Source organism: Rhipicephalus sanguineus, chromosome 9 (genome assembly GCF_013339695.2).
Source record: "Rhipicephalus sanguineus isolate Rsan-2018 chromosome 9, BIME_Rsan_1.4, whole genome shotgun sequence".
NCBI lineage: Eukaryota > Metazoa > Arthropoda > Arachnida > Ixodida > Ixodidae > Rhipicephalus > Rhipicephalus sanguineus.
The window spans coordinates 28,567,387-28,582,888 of NC_051184.2; the positions used below are offsets into that span (position 1 = coordinate 28,567,387).

The 15,502-nt window shown below is 46.5% G+C and overlaps 1 protein-coding gene across 1 annotated transcript in view; it reads left to right on the plus strand.

Moving 5' to 3' along the window:
• LOC119404864 (zinc finger protein 768) overlaps positions 1-15,502 on the plus strand; it is a 30,855-nt gene that overhangs the window by 11,161 nt on the left and 4,192 nt on the right. The window contains exons 16-18 of the mRNA XM_049419392.1: positions 8,131-8,902; positions 12,183-12,265; positions 13,877-14,529. Of these exons, the coding sequence (XP_049275349.1) occupies positions 8,131-8,902; positions 12,183-12,265; positions 13,877-14,366 (1,345 nt within the window). The 3' untranslated portion in view covers positions 14,367-14,529. The remainder of the gene's footprint in view (positions 1-8,130; positions 8,903-12,182; positions 12,266-13,876; positions 14,530-15,502) is intronic.

The window sequence follows — 15,502 nt, forward strand, 5'->3', positions numbered from 1 at the left end:
CGCACGCGATATTGGGTGAAACTCATGCGAGGCCACACGTGGTGAAATTAAAATTATGCGAGACGCGGGCCATGCTGCATCTTTGTCCGCGCTGCGTTTGCGTCGTATCGCTGGTGACCCACGCTAGTTTTCCATTTTGGGGTTGTGGTGCCACGCCACTCATGGCCAGTCGGCCAGGGAAAAAGAAGAGCGTCTGGCTCGTGGTGGCGCGAGCTAGTGGGAACGCTTTGGCTCTTGTAGACTTATGCCACAGGAGGGAACAAACGAGACGGCTGAAGCAGAATCACATTATATATCTTTCACTGCGACCAGAATCCTGAGGCTAAAATTACAGCGCAAACGCAAAGACACCCCCGAAGAAAAGAAACATAGGACACAGGCGCTGACTAACAACTGCTTTATTCTTTCATACGCCAATGCATATATAAGCCCAAGACAAACATACTGCACATGTGCACACAATAGCTTTAAACCAAAACGTGTGACAAGGATGATAGTGTATTACACGAAGACATGCAATTATATTCAGATGGGTGCAGGGACAAAGAAGTAAAAGGGACAAAGAAATGCATTTGCACTGTAATTTTAGCCTCGGGAATATGTACCAACTAGAGCCAAATGAAGTTTTATCTTAGTGACCAGGGGGGGGGGGAATCGACACCCTCAGGGAACGCAAGCCGTGGCTTCACGTGCCACTTCCAAGCGAAACTGTGACTTTTTACAGCGAAAGCTGTTATGAGATCATTTCACCGGCCGTTTTTGGCGCCGTAGTTGTCCGCCGCCGCCGCCGCCGCCGCCGGTGTCCGTAACCAGTATCGCTCGAAATAAGAAAAAAAAACGAAATAAGAAAAAAATCCAGGATGGAACGAGGTTCGAACCTGGGCCCTCTGCGTGGGAGCCCAGTATTCAACCTCTGAGCCATGCCGGTGCTTGAAACTGCTTTGCAAAAAGGTCCTATACAGGCTTCATGTCGGGAAGGAACCACATGAACATTTGCAGTATAGCGTGGTAGAAGAGTAAAATAAGCACCATTCGTCGCACAACGCGAATTCTGTAACCAGGTGTCACACAATGCGAATTGCGCAACGAGTAGGTTGTTGAATGCTTCCAACCCATTACAAAGGTCTCTGCCATAATTCTTCATCGTCATCAGGCACAGCATCAACAAAGTGTGCATAATGTCTTACATGCGTTTAGCAGGTACCACGGCTCTCCGTAGAATGACGAAAAATGGCACAGTGCCTGCTGACCTACTTTTCAAAAATTACAATGATTTATAGCGTAGTGGGTTCCTCGCAAGTGCACTTGTTATGGTTGCCAAGGAAGCCCATAAGCGCATGATCCATTTCCTCGGGGTCTCAGTAAAATTACAATGATTTATAGCGTAGTGGGTTCCTCGCATGTGCGCTTGTATTGGTTGCCAAGGAAGCCCATAAGGGCATGATCCATTTCCTCGGGGTCTCAGTAAAATTACAATGATTTAGAGCGTAGTGGGTTCCTCTCAAGTGCACTTGTTTGTTTGCCAAGGAAGCCCATAAGCGCATGATCTATTTCCTTGGGGTTTCAATAAAGTTCTTCGCCCCCCCCCCCCCTCTCTCTCTCCCACGTCAACGTATGCTATACAGCATGACGGGAGAGGGAAATGGCGACCGGGCGTCACCCAATGCAAATTACATAACTGGTGGGCCGTTTAAAGCTTCCCACCCATTACAAAGGGCTGAGCCATAATTCTTCATCGTCATCAGTCGTCGCGTCAACAAGGTGCACATAATGCCTTACAGACGTGTAGCTGGTGCCTCGCTTCTCCGCAGAATGACGAATAATGGCTTAGTAGGTGCTTCCCAACTTCACAGAAATTGTGATTTATGGCGTAGTGGGTACCTTTCTAGTGTACTTGTATCGTAGCCCCAAGAGAGCTAGCTTACAACGGGCTCTAGAAACGCCGCTCTTCCAGCTTTCGCTGTGACTGTGCTGCGGTTTCAGCGCAGGCCTGGCGTTTTTTTTTTTTTGTCAGAGTTTGTGATGTTTTGGTCTCTTTCTTTTGTGTACATGTTTGCACGCCTACCTTCTTTTATCATGGTTCTTTTTGTAAAAGCCTATTCTTTGCCACTCACAGTTCAGGCTTGAAATTTTTTAGGAGTTCGCTAATAGGAGCAACAATGGAACGAAAAATGATAGCATTAACATTAAGAGATTGGAGGATGGCAGAATGGGTCAGGGAACGAACGGCTGTAACGGATATCCTAGGTGACATCAAGCGAAAGAAATGGACCTGGGCTGGTCACATAATGCATAGGACAGACAAATGGTGGACAGTAGGAGCAACAGAATGGTTCCCAAGGGATGGGAAACGCAGTTGAGGAAGTCAGAGAGTTAGATGGAGTGACAAAATTAAGAAGTTTGCAGGGATAAAATGGAATCAGCTCACACAGAATGGGGTGACATGAAGATCAATGGAGAGGCCTTCGTCCATCAGTGGACTAAAACAGGCTAAGAATGATGATGATGATAGCAGCTCAAGTGTTTGAGTGCCAAGATCACCGAGGAGAGTCCTGCTGTCTTCCTTCCTTTTTAAATGTGAAACATTTAGCAAACCTCAGGCACTTTGACCGTTTCTATTTACGTATCTATCTATCTAGCCGCCTGCGTCTGGGCACTCTCCTGGTTGTCTCCGTAACCTCTAATATGCCAAAATTGGCATAGCAAGGGATCAGTGTAGGATGAACACGATTCACTGGTCATGACATGAATAGCGCAAAACGCCCGTGGTGTACGTCATGAAATCCTTTCCCTCAGTCACGTGTGGCACATACCCGCATACCACAGTTCATGCTATGCGGGTATGTGCCACAGGTGATTCAGTCTTAACACATCAACGGCGAACATGCACACTGAAATGCAAGGCAAGTGAGGGAGCTGAAGACAGAACACCCCTGAAAGACGCTCGAATTCTATCCACTTATCCACGTGTTCTGCCAGAATGACGCAGAGAGAGAGATAAAAGTGAAGGAAAGGCAGGGAGGTTAACCAGGTTGTACCCGGTTTGCTACCCTACACAGGGGGACGGGGAAGGGGAGAAAAAAGAATAGAGAGAGCAAGCAGGAAAGAGGGGACAGGTAATACGCGCACACACATCAGTGTTCGCCGCACACACACAGACAGTCACAACCGAGAAGTACTTGACATCGGTTCCTCTGCGAGATGTTAAAAAAGGCTTGCAAGCACTGGCTCCAAGGAATCCAGAACTTGCAGAGCGCATTGAGCTGACGGAGTTGTCATTCCTTTGAGGAGAGTGCGCATTGTGGTCATGAGAGACCTCAACACAGCGAGGACTTGTAGGTTCTTGTCGTGGCAATCTGTTGACGATGAAGCACACTGCGGGGCATTCTGCGTCGGCTCTTTATGAGTGCGCAGTGGTGGCAGTGAGGGCCACGCGACATCCGCCGCCGCTTTCAAAGCTTCTGCGTCTTTCCGGCTCTCCAACTGTGATGCATTGGACGGTGGTGGTGGCGGCAGTGGTCGTAGCTGTCGCTTAAGGGAAGTCTGACGATCTGTCGGAGTAGGAGATCGCGTTGTCCGTCCAGACTGGGTAGCAGCAGTCTGAGACCTTCGTCGCCGACGCGAGCGTCGTTGTCTATTTCTCACCACATGAGCAGCCTCTTTGTGCGTCGAGCTGTCCCGTACCATCTGTTTCATGACGCTCCATTCTTTTTTCACTAATGGACAGTCCCTTGATGAGGCTTCGTGCGATCCATGGCAGTTGGTACATTTCAGGGCAGTTGCTCGGCAGGATTCCGCACTGTGTGGCTCTGCACAGCGGGGGCAAATCGCCACGTTCCTGCAAACTCCGCTCACATGACCCATTTTTTGACATTTACGGCACTGGAGCGGTCTTGGTGTAAACGGAGGCAGTGTTCTCTTCATTTCATATGAGGCTGGGCGATGGCCTCATGCTTACCGAAGATGAAGTCAAATTGATTGAGAGCCACTTTGTGACACGCGAAGAAGCTGCCGCTAAGTGCCCTGACGGCATATAGCTATACTACAGCAATGCGGATATCGACCACTAATACGTTGCCTCGACGCTGCGGACGTGTTATGTCATCCCGCATGCGATCACATAACTGGATATAAGACCAAGGAGGTACACAGGGATGCCCTGACCAAGGTGGCCAACATGAACACAAGCGACGTGGGTAGCCTGCTGGCCTCAATTTACCTGCGAATCGGCAAGCCGTACATGACCACGGCAAGTTGGTCTACATAGCACCTTCCAGGGCTATCAGCCTCGACGGCCTATACAGCACCAATGCAAAAGGTGACTTCAGGTTCCGAAATGTCGCCCGTTCTATCGACACAGTCTGTCGACGACATGACCCGGCTGGCAAACAGGCCTCTAGACATTGTCTATGACCTTCATTCAGTGCCACAACCACAAAATTCACCTCACACTTGCTGCTCTCAATGTACAGTCTGTGCACGTGCGTGCATGACCTTGAGAAAGACGCTCTGCTCACAGAAATTGGCGTGTTAGCACTTTCTGAAACCTGGAGCGATGAGCCCACTGCAATCACAGGATTCCGATGTGTCGTCCACAGCAAGCGGCTTCATTGCAGGTGCGGCGGCGTGGGTATATATAAGAACACGGTGATGCGCAACTTCAACGTAGGCCTCATCCCACTTCGCCAGCCACCACCAGACACCGAACACACACAGGCAAGCAGCGGAATTGGCGAGGTCTGCATTGCCCACATCAATTACAATAACAAAGACATTGCGCTCGCCGCCATGTATGTGAGGACTGTCAAGAACCCCTTCCACACATGCACACAGGTTTGCGAAGCGTGCATGCATGTGTCCTCCATCATAACGGACAAGTATAAGTGCTACATATCGGCATACCACGTCTGGTAATACTTATGTTGCTGTCGGCATCGTTACGCAGCTGTAAACAAGTGGTTATATAACACATGTACGACTCTTAAACATATGTGTGTGCGTATACCATGTGTGCCTATCAGCGTAATTTTGTAACGTCTCGCTCAATGTGAAAAACTACGCCACAGTCACCTCCTCGCCACATGCTTCACATTACACAGATTCCCACGGTACGTGGGATCTCCTGAATTTTTTATCATTAATCATGCTGGTAAGCAAGAATTCTGGAGGCCCAGTCACTCATCTGATGCAACACTCACGATTGAAACCACCACAAAATGCAGGAGCTCTGTGCAGCTCCTGCATTTTGCTCCTGCAACACTGTAATAATGCACAGATTTGCTATTGATTGCACTCAGTGTGAGAACAGGGTGCCAGCTCGCTTCTGTAAATTCACTGACACTTGATAAAGGGAGCATAATGCCACATGCGTTCTTTTCTTTCTATTTTTTTGTAACACATGTAACTACTGCTTTGTGCAAACCGCGCCCGAATGACTGGGAACCTCCCATATTATTTTAGAACCTTCTGATAAGATTATGCGCACAATGTGAACATTACAGTTTATTCTGGAACTTACGCGGCCGCCAGCAATAACGCTGGAATATTCTATGACACATGTAAAATGCCTATACGCTTTACCGCTTGGCAGGTCAATTGACGACCGACGAGTGTCTTTGGTTGTGAGAAAAAAATTAGCGCTTTTCGTGGCCGAAAATTTGAGGTAGGTGCAAATAAAGAAATAATAAAAAATGAGACTGGAAAAGTGGGACCGGGGATTCGAACCTGCGATGCATTTAGCCACTCGGCCACCGTGCATACATCCTCTAGCATACTAACGGTGAACTATTTATATACACCATTTGCAGTTGTGGTATGCACACCTTGAATGTTCTTCAGCGGCTTGACTATCATTCGCGAAATGGCGCAAAGGGCCCACGGGCGTACTTTTAAACGGCATCGCCCTGCCGTGTGGCCGTGTTTCATTGCGCCGCATGCATGGTTATAGTAATCGGAGGGAATCCGCACTTTGGCTTTCCTTGTGGCACGGTTTATGTCTCCACCGAGAAGAGAAGCCAGGCTAGTGATTGGGAAGGCGATACAAACATGGTCCGATTACGCTAGCCCTACTCTTGAAATCGAAGCTCAAGCTCAAGTCTTCCAAGTTTTTTATTTATTAATTATACATACTGCAGACCTAATAGGGCTATACAGAAGTGGGGGAATGCAAAAGTAAGAAAATGGTTAAACTGAACACTCAGTAGCAATTGGAAATTCTTTCTTTGCCAAACGATGGGTCGTACAGGGCAGTGCATTCCAGGATTCAATGGTCCTGGGAGAAAAACTGTACTGAAAGTGTTAGTGCGAGCAAAAAAAAACTAACAAGTTTGCCTTATTGCTGCTCCTTTGACCAGGGGCTTTGCAAGCGATAGAGATATATTAGATGTTGAGTAATATGGTGTTGAAGCAGCGAGTGCAAGAGTTTCAGACAGAAAGAGGAGTTAAACCAAGCAGAGCCATAAGAGATGATGGCGAAAAAAAAAAAAAAAAGAAACAGATCTGTCATAGTGGCGGTATATACAAAACTTGAGATTGAAAGCTTCTGAAGGCTATTGCTATTCAGTACACAGATTCGCGCATGCAAATCTGACCATTATCTTGGCTGCACCATGCACTAACGGAGCAGCAGTCGCTCCTAGCGCTTTCGCAACAGCTCAGTTAGGGCTGTGGCCCCTTGTCCTCCAGCTCGCATAATGTTGTGACGGTTTTGAGCCATTGGGCAGGGAGACAAATGCTTTTAACTGACAGTGTTAATTAACCTCAGTTACAACCATGCCACCAATAGCAACAAGTGCGTACAAACACCCCAGCAATGGAGCATTACACACGACAGGGCAGGAAGCACCCATGATATGACAGAAGGTGACTTTTAAGGGCTCGTTTTTCTTTGTTAGACACAATATTAATGAGAACTAACAGGCGATATTGCCAAGGAAAGTATAGGGGGTGTTATTTGTAGTAATTAGGATATAAATGTGAAGAAAGTAAAGTGGATGAAAAGATAACTTGCCGCCGGCAGGGACCGAACCTGCAACCTTTGAATAACACCTCCGATGCTCTACCACTGAGCCACGGCGGCGGTCATCCTCTTGTCCAGTTTATGTGGTATATATGTGCATTTAAACATAGGAGTGTTAGTCAGTGCCGATCGCAGCCATGGCGGCGAGTGTGGAACACTCTTCAGCTGCCAGCTCGTAAAAAGATCACATGCTACGTGACACCAACAGGCAGAAAAAGAGTGTTCCACACTCGCCACCATGGCTGCAATCGGCGCTGACTAACACCCCCTGTACTTTCTTTGGCAATATTGTCTGTTAGTTCTCATTAATATTGTGTCTAACCATGATATGAGAAGCACATGTCGTGTGACTGATAATGGTTCAGCTCACCTCGCATGGCTTTTTCGTGGCTCATTCGAGATTAGGTCAGTCCGGCCTCTCGAGTCTCAAGACAAAGAGGACCCTGAGAAAGATATGCGCATTCTTGATGCTGTAGCAGAAGTCTCCCTGGTAGTAAAGGGGACACAGGGAACGGTGCATCTTGGCTTCAGCATGGCTGTAGGGTGCGAGTGGGAACAGCTTGCGCACTCTAATGCCGCCCTTCTAACCACTGTGCATATAAACATCTCGAGAGCTGAGGCACACCGCTGGTATGTTATATCTGGATATAACAGTTGGTATGCTACATTGTGGGTTATATCGTGGTATGTTATATGTGAATATCTATTGCAAGCAGATCAGTAGTAATGAGAACATATATATTCACTGCAATGATGATGTTAAATTTGGCACTGAACTCGTCCACATTTCACAATGGCATAACCATAGTGTCATGTGGCATTACCAAGTCTGGAAAAAAAAAAAAAGAAACATTGCTGAAAAAATAAGAACAGAAAGAGCTTAAACAGCATCAACTTGAACCTGCCTCACCACTACACCTTTTAGCCAAGTCCTTATAACTGCGCCAATAATGACACCACATTTTGCAAAATCCCCTAGGCCTTCGCTTATTAGCCCACATTGTAAAAGCATGTGGCCCATATAGTACAACAAAACCTCTAACAGCATTGAATTGCTCTTCAAGACTTCATATTTCTTATGCATTACAGTTCCTTCTTTTCTTGATCTGCAGGATGCCTGGTGCCACTGTTGCTTCGGCGACACGGGGCAGCAAGAACACAGGCATCAATGACTCTCACGAATGCCACGAGCAGAGTCCGGCTGAAGATGTTCTCACGTGTCCTATCTGCAAGCGCAGGTTTTCCAGAAATCGCTGGCTGAAGGCCCACATGTTACTCCACTCTCGAAAGAGATGGATTCCCTGTTCCACCTGCGGAAAGCTGGTCCGAGCGACAGTCCTCTCCAGACACCAGCGCGTCCATCAGCCCAAGAAGTTTCCGTGCTGCCAGTGCTCGGCAATCTTCAGGGACAAGTCGGCACTGCAGTCTCACATGCTGGTTCATTCCAACGAGCGGCCGTACAAGTGTGAAACGTGCGACATGGGATTCAAAACTACATCGGCCTTAAAGACGCATTGCCGCATTCACAAAGACACGATGTTCAAGTGTGAGCTGTGCCCATCTGTGTTCCGCACTAAGGCGTACCTCATAAAGCACAAAGATCTTCATGCAAGAGGTATCGACATGCATCACTGCCACGAGTGTGGGAAAATGTTTCGGAATAAGAAGAACCTGCGCCATCATCTGCAGTGGCACACGACTGAGATGCCCTATGCGTGCCACCTGTGTCCAGCTAAGTTCACAAGGAAATGCCACGTGGAAGTTCACATACGTAGACACAAGGGTGAAAAGCCGTACAAGTGTTCCCTCTGCACAGAGGCATTCATGCAGTCCTCTCAACGTACAGTGCACAGGCGTCTTGTACACAGCGATGTGAAGCTCGAGGTAAGGGGCGTTCATAACAGTTTGACTTTTAAAGACGATAGTCTTTCTTGGGGAACTTAAACGCAGAAATTTTGGTCTGTCTTTCTGTCTGTCTGTCTGTCTGTCTTTCTGTTTGTTGGCACGTCACCCGATTCAGCCAACCGGCCAAAGTGGAACCACTTGCTTACCGCCCACCCATTTTGACCTGGTACGGCTGTTCATACTTGTGAACGTTGTCGATCAAAAAGTAAATATTACGCATATCTGAGGCGTAACATCATTAGGTAAGTATTAGGGGGTGTGTTCCTTTAATAGAAAATGCATAGATACGCAATTTTAAAGACCTTGATGGTATGCGTTTAACGTTGAGACAGTAACGCGTTTATTAAACGATTGCCACAGCTGAAGCGATCAGCGGTCCAAGCCGAGCAAGCGCGAGCGCCAACAACAACCATCTTCGTCGTCTTCTTTCGCAGGCGTTCTTGTCTGCGCCCTACCATGTTACAAATCACTCCCCCGCGAAAAAGGAGCCATCCTGGCGACCTAAGGAACAGGTACAACTGGTGGGTCATAATGCGGCTTCAGTCGATCGACGTGAACAGTCTCGCGGCCGCGACGACGGCGGTCCGTAGATGATTGAACAGGCTCAATAATAGAGTTAACTGGGGATGTTTGACGTAGGACGCGGTAGGGGCCTTCGTACTTAGGCAGTAGCTTTGTGGAAAGGCCAGGAGCGGAGGAGGGAACGCGAAGCCACACCAACGTTCCAGGCGAATACGACTGAGGAGGCAGGTTTTCGTCGTGACGGTCCTTCTGGCCCTACTCGCCCTACCATGTTACAACCCTAGTTTCTTAAGGTGCGCTGAAAATGCGACTGCGCTGAAACTTGTCTTCCTCCGTGCCCCCTGCACAAGCTCATGTTGTGTTTCGGTTTCGGTTCAGTATTGCATTGTACGAATGACAGGGGGCGCCGCTCTGGCATTCCTGTTTTACCCAGGCGACGTGTAAATAAGAGAGTTTGTGGAGAGTACTCGTTGAGTGCGGACGTTTCTTCTCCTTCAGCGCATCGCGTCAAACAGCGTGTTCGGGCTGGCCGGCGTCCCCACCAGTCGCGTTGGTCACCGCCGGTCTTCGCCTGCCGCTGCGCCGGGACTACCAGCCCGCAACACAGCACTCATGTCTCCCGACGTATTGCCAGATGGCGTCCTATCTCACGCAGCGCCTCTTCTATCGTCTTTAGACGACATTTGCAGCGAAGCACGCAGATACGCGGCCAATTTTTTTTTACAGCTGTACATCAATTCTAGGATACCACATTGTGAAAAAAACTGAAGGATATCTTAAAATGATTAATTATTTAATCACAGTTGCAGTGCAGTTATGATTAAGTGCTGCTACTATGTTTTGTCGCTACTGACAAGGCTTAAAGTTTGTGAAGGTGTAGTGCTGACATCTGCAAAAGTTTATTAGAATGTGCTGTCAGATCTGGATATATCAAATGGTGCTCCATGTTGAACACCTGTAACCTCAATACAATGAACTTCAGTACAGTTAGACCTTGATATAACGAAGTCTGTAAAATAAGCAATTCGCTTCGTTATATTGAAACTTTGTTAAATTGAACTTGGCCTTTCAAGCAAGCTACTGTCGCCAAATGCTGCTTCTTTGCACAGGAAGTGCCTGAAGCATGTTTGCATGATTCGGAAGTACACCAAAACTGATTTAAGTAACATGAAAAAAATCAATTTTTTTGAGCCTCAGATCCAGCCACCGTGGCTTGATGCTGTGTCATCCAAGTCCATTTCACAGTGGCCCTTGGTCACGCGTGACCGAGGGTCGCTGAAATGCAGGTCCAACGTACTGAGGTACTGTAGGATTTGCGATGCTATCGTGCTGTTGTGCCACTGCAGCTTGTTGTTAAAACCTCCGGTGTTGCCTGAAGTCCCGTAGTAGCGTGGTGTTAATGCTCTCGGGTTAACCAAACCGAACCATTTGCCTTCCACCCGCTTCGATGAGTGTGCAACGTCTAAAACCGTCACATGCTACAACACCAAAAGAGCTGCGGTCTAAAATTACATAAAAGCAAAGCGACAACTTGAATTATGGCTCCTCTATTTAAGGTGGCAACATTTTCGGCTTTGGGACAGCGCACATGCATACATCTGAAGAATAGAGCAAGACCCGGCATGGCATTGCGGATTTCACTCGCCACTATGCATTGGTTCAGCAACATTGTTTTAAGTCAGCTTTATCACCGAGTATCCACATAACTAGTATGTCCTTTTTCTCACCTATCAAGATTGCTTTTGGACTAGCTGCGTCGCCGACACCACGTTTCCTTAATGATCGCTATGATAATAAGAGCTTGTCACATTTAGTGTTGCCGGCTCTACGGCTAATCACGCTTGTTACTTGAGACGCAGCAGTAACAAGCAGACCATATCGGGCACTAATGCACAATACGCGCGACACAAAATACTACAGAGCTACGCTACATAGAGACGGTAGAATTGTGTGTGTGTGCCAGTATTACCTTACCACATGCCACGAATCAGCCGCATGCTGTTCTTCTCCGTCGTTCCGAAAGCAAGGAGAGCATTGAGTTGCACCCTTTCGCTCCAAGCACGCTGCTTTGCTTTGATGACTGCTTTCCGTTGCATGGCGGAAAAACCGCATGCAAATCGACCATATGACCACTGGCCCCTGCACAAGTGTCAGTTAAGTAATATCTGTTGTGTCCTCAATATTCATGCAGTTATTGCTCCTTACAAGACAGTATCGCGCAGACATCGTTGAGGAACGACAGATTGTGATGTACTATAGGCATGGGAGATGCAAAGCATCTTTTGTCTTGCGTTTTATTGTTGTTTTTATTATTTTTTATTGTGCTTTTCAGTTGATTTTGCTCAGCAATACACCTCTTGTCTTCAATATGATGCACCATTTGAATTTGCTCATGCTAATGCTCATGCCTTTGCTCATGCAGTATCTCTTTGCTAGGATTGCAATCTGTTAAAGCATGTGCACCACCACCGTAACTGTGTAGTTTTGGTGTGATGTGTTCTCTCTAGATATGATTTCCCGCTGACTCTTAGTTTTCGATCTGATTATTGCGAGTGTCATGCCCTTTGCTGCTCTTGTGCTATGTATATATTCCCATAAGTTTCTTCAATAAACATTTGGAAGTTAGCGCCAGTTCCGTGTTCTTTGTCGGTCCTTGTATTATTTTATGCTACAATTTTCCCACATAAATTCTGTTGCTAAGAAAAATATTTACAGAAGTGTGCATGCCTTCCCGCAGGACCCTCCAGACATGGACATAACCCCACAGACAAACAGCACTGAAATCTCAAGGGATGCAGTCATCATGGGTAACGAACCAGGGTAGGCACGGCCAAATCTACGGAAAAATGAATGAAACAAATTGCAATGTAATGTGCCACTCTCCTGTGTGGCTCAGTGGTCATGTCATTCTGCTGTGGACCACAAGGTCAAATGTTTGACTGCCGGTCAGTGAGATCACATTACGACAGAGGCAGAATGTAAAAGTGGTTGTGTAGTTAGATTGAGGTGCGTAACTCTCCCCAATAGCGTCTGTCATCTGTTTCATTCTGACCTTCGCTCTCTACTTAATACCAGAAATGTGATGGCTTTCAGCATGTGACACATAAGGTATAGGTTCATTCTTATTGTTGTCAAGTTGAGATCATTTCTGTGAGAGTTTTTGAGAATTCTTATGAGAAGATCCGGAGCTCCAGAATAAATTAAAATGTGATACTTTGCAAAAGTGTGATACGAAAAGATATTTGTAGGCTATAATATCATCGTCTATGCCCGTGCTTAGAGGGATGTCATCGCATCGTTGCACGTGAAAGCAGCACCGTACCTCTTGGGCAAGGAGAATTTGCTTTGGCTCTTTGCAGCAAGTGCCTGATAACTTCTTCCCGCATTCTTTTGGTGCTTTACTCAATAGTTGCATGTAGAAGAACATTTGTTAGTATTCTAATAATTGGTTATCTAGCTCTACGAGCTTTTCTTTCTAAGCGTGGTGACATATTCATATGTCTTCAGTTTAGTCTGGAGCTCATTCTTAAAAATGTGCAGCGTTTGTACAATGCTGTAATCTGCAGTGTTGAGCAGTAATCAGAAAGGCCACTTTAATACCGGCGTCACACAGCGCACTGCTGACCGCGATCTAGCGCAATCGCGACAAAATTTCTCAACACTGATTGGCTCCCTTCTGCAGCGTACGTAAGAGAGCCAATCGTGATCGTGAAATTCGATTGGGATCAGGCTCGATCGCGATCAAGAGTGAGTGTGTGACACTGGTGTAAGACCAGGCCCGTAGCCAGGAATTCTTTTCGGGGGGGGTGGGGGGGGGGGGCCCACTTGCTGAAAACCTTGACTATTTGAGAAAAACGCCTATTTTCATGATTTATTTTCGATAAAACACCATGTGTCATCAAAATTTCGGAGAGGGCCCAGGCACCCTGGGCCCCCCCGCCTGGCTACGGGCCTGTGTAAGACGTCTTTAAGATGTCTGAATTAAGACTGTTATTCAAACTTCCTTGGTAGATCAGTCTGAATTGGTAAAAATGCTCTTGTGTTAGCGAAGAAGTCAAACAGTTAGAAGGATTGCACACAATGAGATGTATGTAGATTGTCACACTAAGAGAAAAGCAACTCGCTGCTGTAGAAAATAAGAGAGTGCTTAATATTAGTTTTTACATCATTATTAAAAGCAGGCGGACTGCTCACTTTCTGCCAGCCTTTGATGTGTTATTGAAACAGTGCACACCTCTGAACAAAAAGCTATATATGCTACCATAAAGCAGAAGCCAAACATACAGGTCTCTTATGTAGCTTTTGCACTAAGATCCCTTTTATTTCTTTGCCCTGTTTTTTGCTATACTGCTGTCTGAATGTCTGTGCTGCTGTGCTAAGTAAGATGAACACTGGATAATTTCATTCCTTGCTTTTTTTACCAATGTGCAGAATCTCTGCTGGCGCTTTAGGAGAACCGCCGAAGAAGTGTACCAGTATTGTCAGCAGCTTTCACGAGTGTGACACGTGTAGACAGCGTTTTAGAACAAAAGAAAACTTGAAGCTGCACAAAACATCGCACACCGGTGAGAAGCCGTACGCCTGCTCCACCTGTGGCCAGACGTTTTCCCGGAAGCGCGATATGCGTCGACACCAGTGCATCCACACAAAGGAGTTGCCATACGCATGCGAGCTGTGCCCATCCAAATTCCTCAAAAAGCTGTCCTTGGAGAAACATATTCAGCTGCATGCAAGTGGAGTGGAGTTCCACCATTGTGTTGAGTGCCATAAGTTTTTCAGGTCAGGGAAGACTCTGAAGAAGCACCAAACGTGGCACAATAAGGAGATGCCGTACCCCTGCCACCTGTGCCCCAAGAGGTTCACGAGAAAGAGCAGACTGGATGATCACATGCTCACACATGTACCTTCGGATTTTGCGTGAAAAACCACATGCCTGTCCTCTGTGCAAGAAGCGCTTCTTCTGGCCGAATGACCTACAAAGGCACGTGCGTTCCATGCACAGTGAGGATAAGTCCCACGCAGCAAGCATGGACACCAGGAAAGTGATTAAATTGCCAAGTAGCTTGCTATCCACACTGCCTCCTGTAAGTGATACTTGGTGTAATACAATGCGAGATTGAGATTCTTTTATTGTTCGCGTTGAGGTTTCTCCTTTGCTTCATGCCAGCACATTACACTTTTTTAAAAGTAGTGGCAGTTATGCTGTTGTCAAATAATCGATGAGCCTTTATATTCAGGTGGTGCCACATATGCATCCATACTTTGTTGAAAAATTGATAAAATCTCATTAGGAAGCATAGTGTCGACCCCGAGCACTTTCTGCTAAACAAATTACCCCAACTAAGAAATTGGATTTGCAGCAAACTATGGTGCTGATAATACTCCTATTTTAAATGTAGCACATGTGCTTGTGTCCCATGCAGTTTAGATATTCTTAATAAAATAATCTCTCACGAATTTCACTCCATAGTTGAGTGTACTTGTGACACTTGTTCAATGAAGCCTATTGCATTTAATTGTATGAACAGTTGTTGCCAAGAGTTGTTATCAGCTGCTTGAACAAATTTTTACCAAAACGTATACGTAGTTTTGGTATACTGTTTGGCAGCATCAAGACATTCTGAAAAGAAAAGAAGAAAGATTTGCATGAAACAAATTCAGCATTCAGGGGAACACAGACTCAATCTATGTTCCTGAAAATGTACCAGTTCCACCTAGCAAGCGGACCGTTTTTAAAAATAGCAAATGTTGGGCACTTGTGCGAAGTGAGGATTCTTGTTTTATGGGCAGAATGAATTGCTGGGAACATCCACTTCAGTGCTAAATAAATCGTGGCGGCAGACACGTGAAGACACACGTTGGCACTGAGCAGAGTTCACTTGATAATCTCTGATACTCGGCAGTATACTAGTACTTGTGCATGTCTAGTAGACAGTTTGCCATTTCTTTTTCTCTTTTCCTCAAGAGTCTATGTGCCCACCACCACTCTGGGCATGTGTCCATTTAGCAATCTCAGGGAAAACACTCCCCTCATTGTGGCAAACAAAAGGCCACGTT